General features: G+C 44.0%; 1 protein-coding gene, 1 long non-coding RNA gene and 1 other non-coding gene across 4 annotated transcripts in view; 1 reads left to right on the top strand and 2 right to left on the bottom strand.

Annotated features, from left to right (window-relative positions):
• The window catches only part of ELOVL2 (ELOVL fatty acid elongase 2), a 48678-nt gene extending 38320 nt beyond the window's left edge, over positions 1-10358 (bottom strand). Inside the window, exon 1 of one of the 2 annotated variants that reach the window (XM_053396911.1) lies at positions 10069-10358. In XM_053396911.1, the coding sequence (XP_053252886.1) occupies positions 10069-10071 (3 nt within the window). In that variant the 5' untranslated portion in view covers positions 10072-10358. The remainder of the gene's footprint in view (positions 1-10068) is intronic. The other variant, XM_053396913.1, reaches the window with a different exon arrangement.
• On the top strand, positions 5134-5208 carry TRNAA-UGC (transfer RNA alanine (anticodon UGC)). The gene has a single exon. It is a non-coding gene; the product is annotated as a tRNA-Ala (tRNA).
• LOC128417780 (uncharacterized) lies at positions 6315-7728 on the bottom strand. Its single transcript, XR_008331551.1, has 2 exons — positions 7489-7728; positions 6315-6875 (listed from the first exon to the last, which is right to left on the bottom strand). It is a non-coding gene; the product is annotated as an uncharacterized LOC128417780 (long non-coding RNA).
• Positions 10359-19712: the final 9354 nt, after the last annotated feature.

The following is a 19712-nucleotide window of genomic DNA, read 5'->3' as shown; positions in this document are numbered from 1 at the left end:
CCAGTCAATGTGATGCAGGGTAATTATCCATTTAGGAGCGGTAAACATCGCTAATCAGATTAGCTGGATTGGACCTTAGGAAAGTCTGCTCTTTAACCATGCAAGCCTATGTGTGTCTACTTGGAAGTAAGCCCTGTGGAGTTCAGTGGGACTTACTTTCAAGAACTGCAGCCTAATGGCCACATCTATTATTTATTATTTTATTTTATTTATAAGGTTCATATCCTGCCTCTCATTACATGCAATATCGAGAGGGACACAACCATTTGCAACGAAATATAAAACACTTTAATCATGCACTCATACTTCATTCATTAAATATATCACTCAAGATATTGATGCAACTCAGCAAACTTTAGTAAAAGTGAATACTTTGTTTACAAATGCTGCAGGAACAAAGGCAGCAATGGTCCTCTAAACGTGAAATCAAAACAGCAATACAGTGGTACCTCGGGTTACATACGTTTCAGGTTACATACGCTTCAGGTTACAGACTCCGTTAACCCAGAAATAGTGCTTCAGGTTAAGAACTTTGCTTCAGGATGAGAACAGAAATCGTGCTCCGGCAGCGCAGTGGCAGCAGGAGGCCCCATTAGCTAAAGTGGTGCTTCAGGTTAAGAACAGTTTCAGGTTAAGAACGGACCTCCGGAATGAAGTAAGTTCTTAACCCAAGGTCCCACTGTATAGAAAAAGTTTTGAACGAGTATGTCAGAGTCATACTGTCCATACATTTCTGTTAATTCCAAATGATGATGTTACCAATTTTGACAGCTTTCTGTTGAACGGAGGCATAAGAATGAGTTAGTGTTATAAACTATCTAAAATAGAATGAGATTATCTTGCTATTTGAAACACATTTTGGATTACTGCAGGAGAATGGAAACGGGGTGGGAGTAATTTTATCCCACTGAGGATCTTTTTCACATCTTTCATTTTAACACATTTCAGACACTGGGCGCACAGCTTGTGCAGAGGATATCTATGCTAGTTCAGCAATTGAACTTTTTAAATAGAAAGAGAGAGGGAGGGAGAATGCCTTCAGTTTTACAACAGCTCCCTGTCTAGCCTTGAGACAAAGGCGGCTCTATGTTTAAGAAGGAGGTTTCTTGGTTGCAGTCCCAGCTGCCTGCAATGTAACACTGTGTCCCCAAGACTGGGATTAATGTACCAGGGGCTCCTCCTCCTTTTGCTGCCAGGAAGGGTCAGAAAGGATTTTCTACCACACATACCCTTTACTGTACCGTGCAGTATTGCCACCTTAAAGAGCTTGCTCTAGATGGAAATGCAATTATTCCCCTGCTTACTCATTTAAACATTTGGCTAAGATGTCATATTTCAAATAAGCCAAGTGCTTCAGAAACCAGAAGGCCATGCATTAAGCACATTAGCTTCCACATCCCCAATTCCAACAGTAACCTTCCACACTGCTTGGGAGGCATGCTTCCTGAAAACTTAACATAATCTCCTTAATTGGTCCCTTACCTTTCCCGCCCCGACCTGGCCACAGTGATCCATGCGACGGTCACCTCCAGGCTTGACTACTGTAATTCGCTTTACGCAGGGCTGCCCTTGAAGCTGTCCCAGAAACTCCAGTGGGTGCAGAATGCTGCAGTGAGGCTCCTCACAGGGTCTCTGCCATGGGAGCATATTTACCCAGTGCTTTTCCAGCTGCATGGGCTCCTGGTGGAGTACAGGGTCAGATTTAAGGTGCTGGTTTTGACCTTCATGGCCTAGGACCCTCGTACCTACGGGACCGGCTCTCCCAGTATGCCCCACAGAGGACCTTAAGGTCCATAAATAGCAACACCCTAGGGGCCCCGGGCCCTAAGGAAGTTAGATTAGCCTCAACTAGAGCCAGGGCCTTTTCAACACTGGCTCCGGTCTGGTGGAACGCTTTGTCTCATGAGACCAGGGCCCTGCAGGATCTGATTTCTTTCCGCAGCACCTGTAAGACAGAGTTGTTCCACCTGGACTTTGGCTTGGAGTCAATTTTGATTCTCTCCCCCTCTTTCTTTTTTCCTTTCTCCTCCTGTGATGAGGCTGCATTTTAATGTTTCAATGTTTTAATGTTATATTTTAATCTTGTTTTTAAGTTGTATTCATTCAACTTGTTTTTATTATTGCTTGTTAGCCGCCCTGAGCCTGGCCTTGGCTGGGGAAGTCGGGGTATAAATAAAATTTATTTATTTATTTATTTAAATTATGTTATGCTCCTTCATCTGTTCCAGCTCCAACCCTTTCTGCAAAAAAGCCTTCCCCAGCCTAGTGCTTTCTAGATGTTTGGGTCTGCAGTGCAGTGGAGACTGGTGCATTGGAGTGAACAGGGCAGTGCCCCACCAACCTCACTCTGCCTTCAGCCAGCCCCCACCTTCTCACAACCAGCCCAAGCGGGTGGCACTGGCTGTCCACTTGCCCTTCCTCAGTCTTGATGTTGCTCTTGTGGAACTCAACAGTGAGGAGGATGGAGACAAAACTAGCATTAGTTGGTTTTGCTTGCAATTGGCTCTGATTCTACCTACAGTTGGCATCCCTGCCTTCTCCCCTACCATTCCCAATGGGTAATACCACTTCTACAGTACCCACCAGCCCCATCAAGCATGGCCCATAGTCAGGAATGGTGGGAACTGTGGTTCATAACTGATGTAGGGCAAACGATTAGAGAGACCTTTTCTAGAATTACAGTCACCAATCTATCTCTACCAGCGGTCTTCTGTTTTTTAACAGTAAATTCAGTCTTGTTTAGACAAAGCCCTAACAAATGACTCAGGGATTTGACTAGTCTTCGACAGCAGACTTCTCATAAGCTACAATCCTCTTGGGAGTGAAATAGGTATCTAATCAGGCTACGGTTGTGCTTGTTGCTCTCTCCAGCAAAGAAAAAGGAATTGCAAACATTGGGCGGTATCTAGTGTTAGCCATACTCAACACTATACCCACTGAAATCAACCAGTTGAATCTAATTGGTTTACTCTGAGATAAGTTTACATGAATAGCAGCCATTGTTGGCTTCTTTCCCCATAACATAGTGATGAGCTTTATGTGCACTATTCCTCTGATGCCAGGCAAAAGCAAGCAAATATTTTCTTCTATTTCTTCCAGGGTGCAGGATTATTAGAGCTGAATACTTCTGGTGCAGGGAACAGTGTCATTTTCCTTGTCTGGTTGGGAATCTGTAAATTTGCAACATGACTTCTGACACCATGTTATGGTCTTCCATCGATGTGTCATGCATTAAGACGCACATCTATCAAGACTCCTTTTATGTGTCTGAGGAGGAGCTCTGTCAACTTTAATGGAATCACTCTGAAATAATTAGTTACGAGAGTGAATGTTAAAAATTTAAATGTCAGTAAGCATTAGAGGTCCAAAGTTTCACATAGATGTCCCATTGACTTTAATTCATGAATTGTGAGCTACTGCCCAAGGTTACAATTCTTGCTGCGATCTAGTAAAATCAGTGGGGTTGTAGTGGAGTAAATGCAGTCAGAATTATACCTGGCTGTCTTTTCCTACCACTAAAAACCACCCCTGGCTCAGAACAGAGCTAAATAAAATGTCCCTTTGTACCAGCAAATGCTTATTAAAGACACTGTCGCAATATAATTTATTCGACTTCCTACACAACTAACCAAAGCAAGCCATTACATAACAAGTAACTGGAAAGCAAATGTGGTGTGGATGCCATTATTTGGAACTTGTACTCTGATGAAAAGAATGCCAATTCCTTGAAACAGTATTTTCCCCACCCCCTTTTGGAGGTTTGTGCCAGTCATTCACTCGCTGCCAGTATGATGCTTTTTGGAAGGACTCTGTTTAGAGTTTGCAGCAGAGATTGCTGGGGATTCTTTTTTCTTAATACTGGCTGGGAAGAATGCATGTGTGAGGAAAGCAGTGGAAGCTGCAGAATCAGATACCCAGTGCCACTTGAGTGGATGAAATGAATACTGGAAAATAACCCTCTCTTAAATTAAAACTAAGTGGGCCCCAGTTAGGTTACTTAAGCCCAGATTTGCAAGTACAATTACATAGGCTATTGTATAAATTAAAAGACTAGCCCAGTGAAGACTGTTGAAAGGGGTGGGTAAGGGAAGGAACAGGTAACTGAGAATGCAAGGTTGCTTTTCCCCCCTTTTATAAATGTAATCACCGATGTTGCGCAAAGCTTTCCATGCGTCATCACACTAGCAACTATCCCCATCCAATGGAATTCTGTTATTCCCATTTTGGTGATGGGGAAGTTGAAGCCAACAAATTTTATCTCAAGTCAACCAGCTGAGGAGGAAGTGGAACTTGGACCCAAATTTCCTAGATCAAAGGCCAATAACCCACTGGATCGTGCTGGCTGCAAATCAATGCAGAGACATTCTTTTTACAGGGAAAAATGTCAGTGAAAAAGAACTTAACTTGGGTTAAGAACTTAATTCGTTCTGGAGGTCTGTTCTTAACCTGAAACTGTTCTTAACCTGAGGTACCACTTTAGCTAAAGGGGCCTGCTGCTGCCGCCGCACAATTTCTGTTCTCATCCTGAAGCAAAGTTCTTAACCTGAGGTACTATTTCTGGATTAGCAGAGTCTGTAACCTGAAGCGTCTGTAACCTGAAGAGTCTGTAACCTGAGGTACCACTGTACCACTAAATAAGCTTTGTACTTTCCAATATCATATATCTCCAAGACCAGGGATGGTCCTCTTGAGATGCACAAGAATTCTTTGCAATCAAAATGGCTGGGTGTTGGGTTGTTTGTTTGGTGCAACATTATTTAATGCATGACAACACCAGATGATATACCCACATCTCCAGAAGGTTGTCCTTTTTTATGCACCCCAGTGTCGCATCCAGTTCAATGCCTAATTTTGGCACATTACACTGTCAAGGGCTCTAGGCCCTTGCCATCTTGCCAATGTATCTGCAAAATAAAAAGGAGCTGGGAGCGTGCCCCCACAAACTAAGCTTTAGGCCTCCACAAATCATTTATCCACACCTCCAGGTATTATGCCAGACCAAAAGAAAAGAGAAAAAAAGTTGTTATATGGTTGCAAAGAGGTTATTGGCTTATTACACTTGCTGAAGGAACCGAACTCCATGAAGATTCCAGATAACATAAAGCTCTAGCTGTAGGGCAGTATGTTCGTAAGGGAAGGACTGTAGCTCAGTGGTAGAGCATTTGCTTTGCATGCAAAAGGTCCCAGGTTCGATCCCTGGCATCTCCAGATAAGGCTGGGAAAAATGCCTACCTGAAACCCTACAGACTCGCTGCTAGTTAGTGTTGATAATACTGAGCTAAATGGTTGAATGGCTTGACTTTGTATAAGGTAAGGTTCCTATGTTGGGGTGGGGAGCATTTTTCAGTGTGGGCTTCTCCACCCTCTCTCTGTCCAGGCAAGCAAGAGGCATTGTCACAGTTCAAGGTCACATTCAAGCAAGGCAGAGGCACTCAGGGAGGGCATGAAACAGAGCCCATCAGGTGTCTGGCTTGGTGTGTCCTGGGGACAATCCTGAAAGCCAGACAGGGACCCCTGGAGAGCCACATCTGGACACCCCATCCTATGTAGCTGTGAAGAATCTCTGCACAGTGGGGGTGAGGAAACTTGTGGCGTGAATTGGTCCTTTATCACTAGACAAACCGATAGTTATTATCAGTCACTTTTGCCAGAGATAGGCAACGCTCATGGCATGTCTGGGGTGTTCCACAGTTTGCAATTGCTGCAGAAAATAGTGGTGGTTCCTGAAGTCTAGCATATGGGGTGCCATCCCATGGTGTCAGCCTGCCTGCACAACAAAAATTCAATTTGCATAAATGGAGATTCTCCTGCCTATTCTCTCCCCTCCCCGCTGCAGCTCCCCAGTAATTCCAAAATCTGCTCCATTGCCTCTACTGGTCCATCTGGCTCAGCAGGGTCTCTTCTTACTGGTAGCGGCTTTCCAATGTATTTCCATGCATGTCCTGTCAACCTAGCAGTTTGAAAGCACGTCAAAGTGCAAGTAGATAAATAGGTACCACTCCGGCGGGAAGGTAAACGGCATTTCCGTGTGCTGCTCTGCTTTACCAGAAGCAGCTTAGTCATGCTGGCCACATGACCCGGAAGCCGATAAAGCAAGATGAGCGCCGCAACCCCAGAGTCGGCCACGACTGGACCTAATGGTCAGGGATCCCTTTACCTTTACCTACTTGAGATGATCCAGTTTTAACTGGAGATCCTGGGGGAAATCAGGCTCATGGCTCAGAATAAGCATACAACTGAGGCTGAGAACGCTGGTTAATATGGGAGGTCTATTCCATAAACAGCAAAACAAAACAAACAAACAAACACCCTGATGTCTTCAAAATGATTCTCATGCTTGAGTGGGGTGAAACATTGTATCCCGATTCTCACAAATACTTTGCATGGCTATATCAAAAGATACAGTGTAATAATACATGTTTACTACAGAAACTGTATACAACTTTCAAACTAACGATTTCCCAAATAAAACACAGATATTGGCACCTTGATCTTGGGCATCACTGCCATTTCAACGAATTGCACTTGCTTCCAAATGATGAGTTTATGATCAGCATGTAAGATGGCCAAGAGAATTTGTTTTTATATGTGTTTCCAGGTTTGTAGAACTTTGCAACCTGGGAAGCTGCTTTCCATCACATAACTGTGATCACCAAGAGTCTCCTTTGTCATTGCATTGTAGGTCAACTACACATGTCTCTGTGTAAAAAGTGTGTCCATCTCATTCCCTGCATTGATTTTCTCCAATAAGTTACTGACTTAAAAAACCAACTGCAAACAAAAAGCCATGCTGCCATTTCTGAATATGCTTTGGATGGAGCGAGTTCCCTCCATGGGCAGGAGATTGGCACATATTACCTTCCAACTCTATGATTCTATAAAGCACATAAAACACTGTCAGGATAAATCACAAGTATGGAATATATTTATGTTGTCCAAAATCTAATTTCCCAAAAACTACTTGGGTGTATGGAGAGTTCAGTGTAACTGGTGCAAGCCAAAAGTTTCAGGTTTGGTGTTAGAATAAAAACTCAGTAGCACCTATATGTGACCTGATTCCCAGGTGTTCATTATATCATACATCATTAACTTCATCTTATCATTAGTGCAGTCCTTGTGATCCTCTGGGACACAGGCTCAATGGTGTAACTACAAACACACACGAACACATTACTGATAATTGGGTTAGCTACTGAACCACCTTGAACCCTCGTTTTCTCATCTGTATATTCATTGAGAAGACTGATAGGCCCAGCTAACAGGACTAACATGAGGCTTTCAATCCCCTTTGTGGATCACCCTGACATTTCATGCTCTTACATTTCAAATGCTCTTACATTTCAAAAGGTATAAGCTTGGCAGGGTTTTTTAAATAAAAAAATTACACACACAAAAGTCACCCAGTAAGATTGCATTTTTCATTCATCTGTTAGTCCTCCACTTGTAAAATCTGCCTTAGTTAAGAAAGATTTGAACCCAGGAGAGTACCTGTTTAAAGCTATCAACAGTGCAGAACTGGGTTTATTTCTTGGAATTGAAACAGCCAGAAATGTATACAATAACCTTTAAGGGGTTTCCAAAGCTTATCTGATTCTTGTTTCATGTCATTCTATGAAAGGCATGAAATCTATTAGGGATAAAGCTATATACAACTGGAATTTTATTACAAACATACCCTTTCTCCTTCCATTCTTACTGCAGTTTTTCTGTGATGTGACTGTAAACTGTTACAACATTCATTAACATAATAGGTATCGCAGGTCTTGGAATACTTATTATTTCTCATTATATACAGCTTAGTGTTCTTTTAGATAGATGGGGGGGGAGAAACAAATCCCATTTTAGCTTTGTTACTGTCAGAGGTGAATGGCTACATACCTGTCATCTGGCTACAATGGTCCTTTGGTCTGGTACTGACCAATGGTCCTTTCGTCTTAGTTACTGACCTTCCAGATAGTAACTAAGGGCTTTTCACACAGTAAGACCCAAATTTTGACCAAAAATATATATGTCATTGTCCTCATTTTGTCTTACAGGCTGAAAACATTCCCTGAGCTGTTATCCTAACATGAGTTTTTAATTTTGCCGCAACAGAATACATATACAATCTGAACACTCACATAAAAGATCTAATCCAAATATGGTCATGAAGAACCCGACTGAATAAGGGTAATGGTGGTGAAGCTGGAATGCTAATTCTCTAACATGCGTTTGTTACATTCAGATGGATTTGTTCCCAAAGCTAGTAGCTAGATCCGAATTTCCTAGGATTTTCTAAATAACTTGGATCTGCAGCAGGAAGGAAGGAGCAGAGTGCTGCTTTTTAAAGTGCAAAATCTGTTGGGCAATACTTTTATTGGGACCAACGAATACATCACAAAAGTGTGGAGCTGTTGTGATATTTTGATTGATTCCAATCAAAATATGGCCCCACTATGTTTGGTGGGGGAGGTTTTAGGAACCTACATGTCTACTTTGGTTTTTTATGTCCCTTTAAACTGGCCTTTCATCTTTAATTTGCATACTACTAGGGTAGGTGGGGAAGGAGTAATTTGGAAGTACTATTGGCAGCCAAGGATTCCTCCTAGAATTCTTCAAGACCTGCCTAAGCTGATGTTAGGGCCAGTTTGTGACAACGGAGTGGTATAAACTAACTGCTTCACCCATTTCTACAACAGTTAGGAAGTTTCTTCTTCTTTTAACCCTTACTATAGTGGCACCATGAATGTTTTCTGTTCAAGTGTGCACAAAGACAGGAGATCTGCAAGGGCAGCTGATTAAGCCTGCAATCCTATAAACCCCTTTATCAGAGAGTAAGCCCTATTGAACTTAATGGCACTTACTTCCAAGTAGACTTGTATAAGATTGCACCATATAGGAAGCAAGTGTGTGCATGAGTAGAGGAGCTCTTCATATACAGAGAGCAACCCAAAACTGCACCCTGGTTCTTCATAGGATGCATTTTGAAAAAATAAGCTGTGGGGCACAAAAGGAGGGGAAGGAGGGAGCTCAGTGTCTTCTGTTGGTGAAACCAGTATGTAAAATATGGCTTCCATGAGGTCCTCAGTGTGCTTTTGTTAATGGGTCTGAGAGCAACAAATGAACAACTGTGAATCTGTATGTGTTGAGAAACAAACACCTGTATGCAGATAAGAACATGTGTCTTTCTGTGTGTGAGGAAACATTAGTTGGGGAGGTCAGGTGTGGGTGGGGAAGAGAGGATAAAGTAATGTGGGCACAGCATTTGTTGCCTATAGTCACACACACACACACAGAGAGAGAGCTATATATATGAGATACAGTGAGAGAAATGGATGGTGTTTGCCTGTGCGAGGCTGTGTGGGTGTGCTAACAAGAACAGTGTGCATATTGAGAAAATGCGGTGCATATGTTGCGCGAGGTACATTGTCTTGCAGAGAACAAGCATTTGTGTGCAAGGAAAAGGCTCAAGGTGTAAAAAAAAATGATAGCTTTGTGCTAGATGTGAGACAAAGGATAAAGTGGGCACAAGAGAGAGAAAAATGGGGTGTAGGAGCATGAGGCAGCATGTCATGTACAGGTGTGAGGAAAAGTGCTTGCGGGTAAGGATGAGGGAGAAAATGAGGGGATGAGGCAGAGGAATAAGAAGGAGGGGGGTGTTTGGGGGCAGGGAAGCATGTGTGAAGGAGAATGAAGGGAATATGTGCACCTGCGTGTGTGTACGTGGGCAGAGAGAGAGGGGTGCTGTGTGTGTATCCTTGGCTTGCTAAGCGTCTACGAGGAAAGCATGAATGGCGCGCGCGAAGGCGCACAGAGAAGCGACGGCTGTGGCAGGTGTTGGGGTGGGAAAGGCGATGCTGTGTGTGGGCGCCTGTGAGGAGAGAGCCCAGCTCCTGTCCGTGGGGTCTCCTGGCTTCTTTCTCAGCCCTCATGGCTGAAGAGGGAGAGGGAGAACGCGCGCGCGCGAGAGAGAGCGCTCTCCTCCTCCTCCTCCTCCTCGGAGGGATTTAGCGTCTCCCGGCGGGAGAAACGCGGCTGTCCGCTCCGGGCGCGCCAGAAATAGGCTGGTCCCTTCACTCCCTCACTCACCATGTTGCCGCCGCCGAAGGGGGTCTCTGGGCGGGGAGGCGGCGGGGCGCGCTCGGCAAGGCGAGGAGGCGGCGGAGCGGCGAGGCGCTGTCCAGGGTATCCCGGCTCTCCGTCAGCTCGGCGAGCGCTCGAGCGAGTAGCGGCTCCTTCCCCGGCCGGGCGTGCTGGGCTTCCCGCTCTCTCCGCCTCCGCCTCTCGCTCTGCAGCTTAAGGCCAGCTCCGGCCTCCCCATGCTCCGCGCGCCCGCCCCGCCCCCCGGCCTCGCGCGAAAGGCGAGGGGCTGCTGGGGTGACTTCAGAGAGGGGGCGGGGCCAAGGGCGGCCCCGGGGGGGGGGGAGGCGCGGAGGCTCCTCCTCTTCTCCCAGCGCGAGCCGAGAGCTCAGCCTGCGCGCGCCAGCCGGTGGGTTTGCAAGGGAAAGGGAGCTGGCGGCGCCTGCTTTTCGCGGGGACGTTTGATCTTTGCAACCCCTCCGCGGGGCTCCTTTGGCCCACTTGGCTCCAGGGCTGCTGCAAGGCTGCCAGCCCGTTTCTCTTGCAGGGGCGGCGAGTTTAGCGACCTCCAGTTGCAGATCTGGAACGTTGCAATAGATTCCCTGACTGTGGAGCCGTGCTTAGAGAGCAGGGTTAGGCACCTGCGAGACCAGGGTTTGAATCCCTTCTCTGTCATGAAGCTCACTTGGGCTGTCTTCTCTTAGCCTAAACGACCCCGCCGTGTTGTAGTAAAGGAGGAGAGGGAACCGTGCACCTTGAGCAACTTGGAGAAAAAAGTGGGGTACAAACTGCGATCGATCGATCAATAGATAGACAATTCTGTGTTAAAGAGAAAGTTGCAACAGCAAGCAAGCTGCGGCAGCTTCGAGGGTCCCTCGCCTGCAACTCCTGTGGGTACCTGGAAGTAAACGCCATGGAACTTAGGGCCCCTTCAGACGTGCTTTCCATTGCGTGTTCACGGTGGTTTGTGCACGTGGTGGTATAATCGCAGGAGTTACGCGCGGTTCTCGCTTTCCACACCCGTTTGCACCAGCAAACTTGGGGGGAGGGAGAGAGGATGTGCTGCCAAGAAGCTCACCTAGGGTCCATTAGCATCCTAACCTGCCTCACAGGGTTGTCGTTAGGATAAAATAGTGGAGGGAGAACTGTGTGAACCACCATGACCGCCTTGAAATTGGGATATTAATGTAATTTTTAAAAATAAAGAAATGTTGCAGAACTGCAAAAAGGCACCAGTATGGAGGTGTCTGCCATGGGGCTTATTTCTACCTTCAGACAGTTACCTAAGATTATTACTTCAGTAGGAATATTTGGCCTTTTCAAAGTAATGCAACTTGTACTGTGTAAAGGCAACTTTTGGTACTGTACCACTGAGGCACAGAAGCAGAACTGGTATGAGACTCTTTTGTACCCCAGGCAAAGCTAACTTCTTGCACAAACACATCCTAAATTACTCATTTCAATTTTCAAAAACAGACGTCTTGCAGAAAAAATGAAAAGCACCAAACTTGAATCTGCTAAATTTATTTTAAATTGCAATAAATAATACAACAATCTTTGGTTAGCTTCTCAAATACAAAAGAAAATGTTTTAGCATACAAATCATTTTGAATAATCTTGTCAATTGTGGTGTTAAAATTTAAGTTTCAATTTCAGGCACACCAAAATCTCGCTTAGCATATGCTTTTTCCTTTGCAAATGTTGCCACTGGTTCCTTCAAGTCGTGTGCTGATGCTTGGGCATTTTTCATGGATATAGTTGCCAAGCCAACCGGTTTCTTTTGCAACATTGTTGAGCATATGTAAGTTTGTAAAAGTTTGAGTTTTGAGAAACTGTGTTCACCGCTTGCCACTGACACTGAAAGTGTGGGAAGGATGCTTAGATCAACAGAAAAGTTAGGCACGTTATCCAGGAGTTTTTGTTGTAGTACAAAGAGAAGTATTCCTTTTGGCAGCAAAGACTTTGGAAGTCTTCAAGCTATTGCTGTAAGTTCACAGCACAGATCTTCATCATCAATATATTTGTTTCCATAGTGCATCAATTATTTTTCCAAATTCTTGCAGGCCTTAAGTGCATCTTCAGTAGATTTGTTGTTGATACTATATATATTGTTGTAGCTGTTGGAATCTCTCTTTAGCAGATTGTATGGCCATGTCTAAGTAGAAACCTTCCTTAGTACCTTCAAGGGAGCTTTGTTACTGACAGTGGTCATTTTAGGAATTTCTGCTGTGTTTCTCTGAACATGAAGGGTAAGGTTTTATCTCATTTCTGATAAAACTGAGCACACCTCAGCAAAGCAAGGTCCAAGGCTGCTGTCCACATGGTCTGTATGGCTGGATTATAGAAAAGCAAAATACCAGACCCAATGTGTACGATCTTTGCTGCCTCACCTTGTTGACTATCAATTGCTGGATGTGACTGGAACCTAGCCAGAGACCTAGCACTGGATAATGTAGCTGGGTGATCATAATAGAATCTTGAGAATATCAGGTCAAATCCAGTAAATCTAGTAGACTACCTGGGGTGCTGGATTTATCACAGGCTACCTATCTAAGGGGTAAGCAACTTGGTGTTCATGGATGATGGAAGTTGCAGTTCAAACATCTGAAGGTGCCACCATGGCTGTCTCTGATCTACCTCCACAGTTAGCCACTCAAAAGCTTCAACATATGGTACAAATTTCACTTTAGGCAAAATGATGGTGGCAACTCGGAAAAACAGAGTTCCTCGTCTGCAGCTCCAAGCCTCTATATTGCTTCTGGTGTTGGACAGCTCCATGTATGCAGTGACCATGGTCAAACCACTGAGCCCTCTTGGGCTTGCTGATCAGAAGGCCGGCGGTTCAAATCCCAGCAACGGAGTGAGCTCCCATAGCTCTGTCCCAGCTCCTGCCAACCTAGCAGTTCGAAAGCATGCCAGCGCAAGTAGATAAACAGGTACTGCTGTGGCAGGAAGGTAAACAATGTTTCCATGTGCTCTGGTTTCTGTCACGGTGTTCCGTAGCGCCAGAAGCGGTTAAGTCATGCTGGCCACATGACCTGGAAATCTGTCTGTGGACAAACGCTAGCTCCCTCGGCCTAAAAGTTCCACACCCCATAGTTGCCTTTGACGGGACTTAACCTTCCAGGGGTCCTTTACCTTTACTCTTACCTTGCATCAATACCAGTTGGAAGCATCTATTTGCCTTTCATGTGGACTTTCCTCCCACTGCCTTTATCTCCTTTTTTCATGACAGCAAAGGGCCTGCTTACATCACCAAAGATTAAAGTACAAAGATAATTATGAAGCTCCCAATTATTTGGAGCCAGCACTTTTTAAAGAAATGCACCATATCTGCAATGCCCGAAGCTGGGATATGCAAAACCTATGTATTTCATTTCTTAGGTTAATAACTTGACCAGACATCATCTCTGCAAACCAGCTCCAGTAATAAGGAGCAGTTTAGAAAGATTAAAATAAATCCCAAAGACTTTAACTTGTAAACTTCTGTCACTTAAGATTGCTAGGAAGGAGCCATAAATGGGCTCATTTTTTGAGACACTTTTCTGAATAGCTCTCCAGAACAAAGTGAGGAAGGGTACCCTTAAGGCAAGCTTCATATTCCCAATTTTTAACCAAGGCCTCGTGTGATGTCCACCAGGCGTTGTTCTTCACACTGAGGTTTGTTCATGGGAATTTGTGCCCCATGAAATCATAGATTTGTACAGTTGGAAGAGACCCCAATGTAAAGTGGCTTCTAACCAGTGCAAGAGGCCAGGTGAAACTATGCAGTGGATGTTAGGAAGGGATTTCCAAGGAGGATATTTGCCTATTAAAGGCAACCTATTCCAGAGATTGGAACAAGCTGGCAGAAGGTGTGGAGGTCAGAGTGTGAGAAACAAACAAAACTGGTGATAAATGGAACACAGCATGCAGAGCAGGACATAGAAGAAGTGATCTTAAATCTACAGTTACATATTGTGGGATTGCCATGTAATTTAGAAATTTGATAATATAATAATAATAACAACAACAACAACAACAACAACAACAACAACAACAACAACAATTCCTAATAATCAATCAGATTTGTGGTACATACAGCACCCCCTCTAGTCCTGGCTGGTATTGCTGCTCTAAGTAGTGCAATCACTGTATTTCTTTCTCCAAATAGTTCCATACCTTCAAGCCACCTTGGGAGAGAAGCATTCCCACCCAGATGAATTTTTTTTGTGCTGCAAGGAAGCACGTCTTAGAAAACTGGCCAGTTTTCTCTTCGCTTTTGTTTACTAAAACCTCTTTGGTAGATTTCTGGAATGGAAAAGTGTTGAAACAGATGGCTAATGTTTTCCATGCATCTGTGTGAACACTCAACATGGGGCTGTGCAGGCTTCGAACATTTTGCATGGTGGTCTGTACTGTGTTTTTGTTTTTTGTTTAATAAAAGTGTCTGTGTGTCAGGAAAAAAATTATCTGTGTCTACAGAAAAACCTCTGCTCCCCAAGCACACAATAACCTACGAACTCTCTCTCTATCTCTCTTTCACCTCTCCACCTCCCCATAGGTTTCCTGTTCATCTCAATATTAGTTAACTGTTGTTTCCTTGAGGTATGCATGCATTATTGGGATGGATCTGATGCCATGAAATGGTTGGTTAATGTTCTGGTTTGCATGTGATTGTGGGGGATAATTATTGCTCCGAATACCATGCAGCTTTTCATGACAGAGCAATTGGGGGGGGGGTTGTTGGGAGTTTAAAGTGCAGCTTTCCTGTTAAGAGTTAGTGTGAATGTTGCTTGATCAGAGAAGTGCTTATCTACCACCACTTGCCAGGCAGAGGATAAGGCAATCTTCCCTTCAGTTTTCTGGGCATGACTTTTAAACTGTGTTCTTGTATCAGACTGACACAGATGGGTTTCCATCAGAGCCCTATCAGGGTAGTCATTTGATTTTTGTTGTACTCCACCTCTGCCTTTCAATTGCTGCCAGCTTTTATTTGGTCTTGCTTTTAAATGCAGTGCTAACACGGGACTCACTTCCTTGCTTGCTAAGGAAACTTTCCTTTCGAAAATTGGGCAGTTTGGTAGTTTTTGCCTGATCAGTTTCCTTTCCCCCAAAGATTTTTCTTCTACAAAATCACTACAGTGGTACCTCGGGTTAAAAACTTAATTCGTTCTGGAGGTCTGTTCTTAACCTGGAAGTGTTCTTAACCTGAGGTACCACTTTAGCTAATGGGGCCTCCCGCTGCCACTGCGCCACCGCTGCGCGATTTCTGTTCTCATCCTGAAGTAAAGTTCTTAAACCGAGGTACTATTTCTGGGTTAGCAGGGTCTGTAAACTGAAGCGTCTGTAACCTGAAACGTCTGTAACCTGAGGTACCATTGTACTGGGGGGGAAAGGACCAAGATCTCATCCACACCATCAAAATCCATCTTTCAACTAACTGGCAGTAATGCAGAATTTTTTCCAGAACTGATCACAGTGGTACCTCGGGTTAAGAACTTAATTTGTTCTGGAGGTCTGTTCTTAACCTGAAACTGTTTTTAACCTGAGGTACCACTTTAGCTAATGGGGCCTCCCGCCACGCTGCCACCGCACGATTTCTGTTCTCATCCTGAAGCAAAGTTCTTAACCTGAAGTACTATTTCTGGGTTAGTGGAGTCTGTAACCTGAAGCGTCTGTAACCCCAGGTACCACCGTACATGGTAATTTGCCTGGCAGCATGCACCTGCCATATCAAAGTTCTTCAGTTATCTCTGTTTTGCCCTTCTCAAAATTCCACCTATTTCGCATTATTCATACCTTCATCACAAGGCCTCACCCCTCTGCCCCTCATTTGCCTTTTTGGTTTTGCTGCTGTTCATTTCTGGTGGAGCCTTTCTCTAATTCCATCTTCCAGTTCATTATTTATTTATTTTTATCAGGTTTAGTGCTTAAATGCATAATTTAACTAATACATATACAGTGGTACCTCAGGTTAAGTACTTATTTCGTTCCGGAGGTCCATTCTTAACCTGAAACTGTTCTTAACCTGAAGCACCACTTTAGCTAATGGGGCCTCCTGCGGTCGCCGCGCCACCAGAGCACGATTTCTGTTCTTATCCTGAAGCAAAGTTCTTAACCTGAAGCACTATTTCTGGATTAGCGGAGTCTGTAACCTGAAGTGTATGTAACCTGAAGCGTATGTAACCCGAGGTACCACTGTACATTCAGCTTATAATCTCCCATTTTAATTCATTTTATTGCGAAAGAAAGGTACCCATTCCTGGTGCTCTAGGAATGCAGCCTATTTTCTCTGTCTACTGTATATTTCCTGTGCCTCTTTAGCATTCTACTTGTGTGTTTTTTTAATCTTCTGCCAGTTGGTGCCGGACTCTGGAGGAGGTCCAGCGCCACTGAACACAGTCTCTGGACACAGTCTCTGACACAGAAACTCCCTTATGTAAGCAGTCACCTTATTATGGAGAGCTGGTCCTCTGCCAAACATGCTGGTCCTTGGGGCACATGGGTGTGATAGAATTAACTACCACTATTGGAGTGCTCAGGAAACACACACTGGTCCTCATGCATGTGTTTCCAAGGGACCTGGGGGCATCTGCTGTGGCACTATGTGTAGGTGTGGTGGTTGGCTTGTGGAACTGTGCAAAGTGCAAACTGGCAACAACGTGTGCTGCAGCAACAACGTAGTACTTACAGCCCTCCATTTGACTGAACACTTGTGGACAGTGGTTTGGAGGGTGCCTTGTCATTTTGGGTTGATATACCCATAAGGTGCCTATGCAAAACTGGTGTCCAACCATCCTTGTTTCCCCATGTGCACCTATGGAAGGGAGGCACCCCAACCTTAGCATCAGCCATTGCTAGAAATGGAGAAAGCTCATAAGGAGTCAGGGTGGTGCCACTGAAAAATAAAATAATAACCTGCAAGCTGTTGTTCCCAGGCTGATTTGCATGGACAAGTTCTAGAGACAATGCACAATCTCAGGACAGATTTATAGATACGGTTTTTGGCACTCTTTCACATGATTTTCATGCCAGCATGAACACATGACATATATTATGTGGGTTGCTATACTGTTGAAAATAAGCAGCTTTCCATTGAGCCTACTTTAATTGCTTATTTATCAAACCGTTCATGTGTAACCTCTGTCCTAGTTTGACCTCTGCTTCATCCAAAATTCTGTGCAAGAACGTTGAGCACTTCTTTTGCAGGAGAGGATACCCGAGGGCAAGACTGCACATCACTAATGCAATGTATACCTTTACGAAAGCTCACTGTGAATGCATAGTAAAGCAAATAATGAGTAAATCAAAATCAAGACAAAAAAAGAAGCAAAAAGTAACAGAGAAAGCAAATGCAGAAGAAGTAATCAGACCACCTTAGACGTTCTGCTTAAGCAAATTGTCCTAGACAAACCACGAAAGGGCCATAGCTGTGGCAACTTGATGAACCTGCATTGTGTTGTTAATGAACCTGTATTTAGTTACCAAGTAACATCCCACCTTGAGGGTATCCCAATGTATCTCGGCAAGCTGCAAGCTCTGTTCAGCCACTTAGAACTTCTTGGTTGAATGTTGATGAGTCTATGCCGCCCCTTAGTGGGCTTTTGAATTATAACACTCTCCTCCTTGAGTCAATGTTTAGGTGAAAAGCTCTTTCCCTCCAGATGTTGTTGGGCACCAACTTCCACCAGCTCTATCCAGCGTGGCCAATGGTTAAGGATGATGGCCGTTGTAGTCCAGGAACATCTGGAGGGCCACAGCATCCCCGCCCCTGGCTGAGTACCAGCAATTTGGATTCTTCCAACATATGCCATGCATGTTTCAGGAACCCTAAAGCATTCTCACAACTCCCACGCCAGGGGGAGAATTCAGCAAGAGAGTGGACTTGATTCTTGATAGAAATGCATTGCCCAGAGAGTTCAAATAGCATGTTAGGGAAATTAAAAGTTAGGGGAAAGTCATGAAAATGGAATAAAATGCTGGAAGCAGAATGGGGTACATACAGGGATATATTAAGGTTTACTGGAGATGGCTGTGAATGGGAAAAAACAATAAGTGCAGTGACACGATGGCTTCAACATCACCAAATAAATGAATTATTTAAGAAATATAGGATATTTGGCTTTATAGAACAAAGATCTGAAATTGAATGAAGACTGTTAGAAGGTAAAGAAAAGCTGATTTTGAAAATGTATAAAATGTTATTAGAATGGGTTAAGTCAACAATTATACACCAGGCTAAAGATTTGGGGCATAATATTGATATGGCTGCCTGGGAAAAGTTGTGGGAAGTAGATATGGAGTTTGCTGCCTGTTATACATTCAAGGAAAATTATTTGAAAATGATATACGGGTGGTATTTAACACCTAATAAACTGACCAAGATGTATAAGACTTTTATCAAGTAAATGCTGAAGGGTCTGAAGGGTCATTTTTTCATATGTGGTGGACTTGTAAAAAAGCAACAGGCTTTGGGGAATTGAAAAAGATGTTTAAAATAGTTATTCAATAGTTATACTATAGTCAAATGAAATCATAGGCAGGACTTGAAATACAGTGGTACCCCAGTTGTTGAACGTAATCTGTTCCAGAAAACCATTCGACTTCCGAAACATTCAACAACCAAGACGCAATGGGCGGTTGGCAAATTCCATTGAGAAAATGGAGAAACATGCCTCAGAAGCCGTTCAACTTCCGAGGCGCGTTCGGAAATGGAAGCATTCATTTCGGGTTTTTGTCATTCGGGTTCTGAATCGTTCAGCTTCCAAGACACTCACAAAACCAAGGTTCCACTGTATAAGCAAAGGAATGAGAATAATAAAGGAATGTAATGTAAGATATATGTTTTTTTAAAAAAAGTATTGCATTTAAGACAGTCTCTTTGTTAAGCTAATGGCCCTAGACAATCCTGTTAAGACTCTTTTTTACATAACAAAAAGAGTTGTCCAAGTGTGCTGCCATAGAAACAACAAGCTTAGTGTCACTTCCAGAACGTGAGGCAGGCCTTAACTCCCTCACCTGGCTGTAGACCAAGGTATACGAGATGTAAGAGAACAATAGGCCAAGGACCAGTCTTGTCTGCTCTGGGAAGACGTAGCTGAGAAGACGTAAAGGTCTGACATGTTCTCTGTGCTGAAACAAAAGCCATGGCTTTTGCCTCTCCTCCTAGAAACCCAATCGGAGAGCAAGATTTGTTGGAATGTTAATGCTGTGAGACTTTCCAACTTACACTCAGCCTGGATGTATGTGTAAGTAAAAGCATGTGTTACAATCTCTGGTCCCCTTTATTCCAAGGAGACCAAATGCGAGGAATGTGCTGGCACCCCTGAATTTTCTCACTGCTCAGAGACTGGGGTGCGCACAGCAGCGAATATTATTTTAAGAGAGAGGACCTAGCGCTTTGCTGCTGTGTCAGAAATGGACAGAAGCCAAACGGCAAATACCACATAACGTGAATTCTTGTTGCCTTCCACAAGGCTTAGGAATGAAAACGTCAGGTCACAAAGGGTTTGCTAGATCCTGCTGCCACATTATATACTAAACAAACACAAAGCACTGAGGTTAAGGACAACAACTGGTCCTTGGAAAATCATTAATCAGAAACAAGGTTGCTGCTGTCCTTAGCTACCCTGGCAATGAATCATTGGAGGCTGTTGACTGAACCTGACCCC

This window comes from Podarcis raffonei, chromosome 7 (genome assembly GCF_027172205.1).
Source record: "Podarcis raffonei isolate rPodRaf1 chromosome 7, rPodRaf1.pri, whole genome shotgun sequence".
Classification (NCBI taxonomy): domain Eukaryota; kingdom Metazoa; phylum Chordata; class Lepidosauria; order Squamata; family Lacertidae; genus Podarcis; species Podarcis raffonei.
Note: the sequence above shows the minus strand (reverse complement) of the source record. Positions and strands in the feature narration are given on the sequence as shown.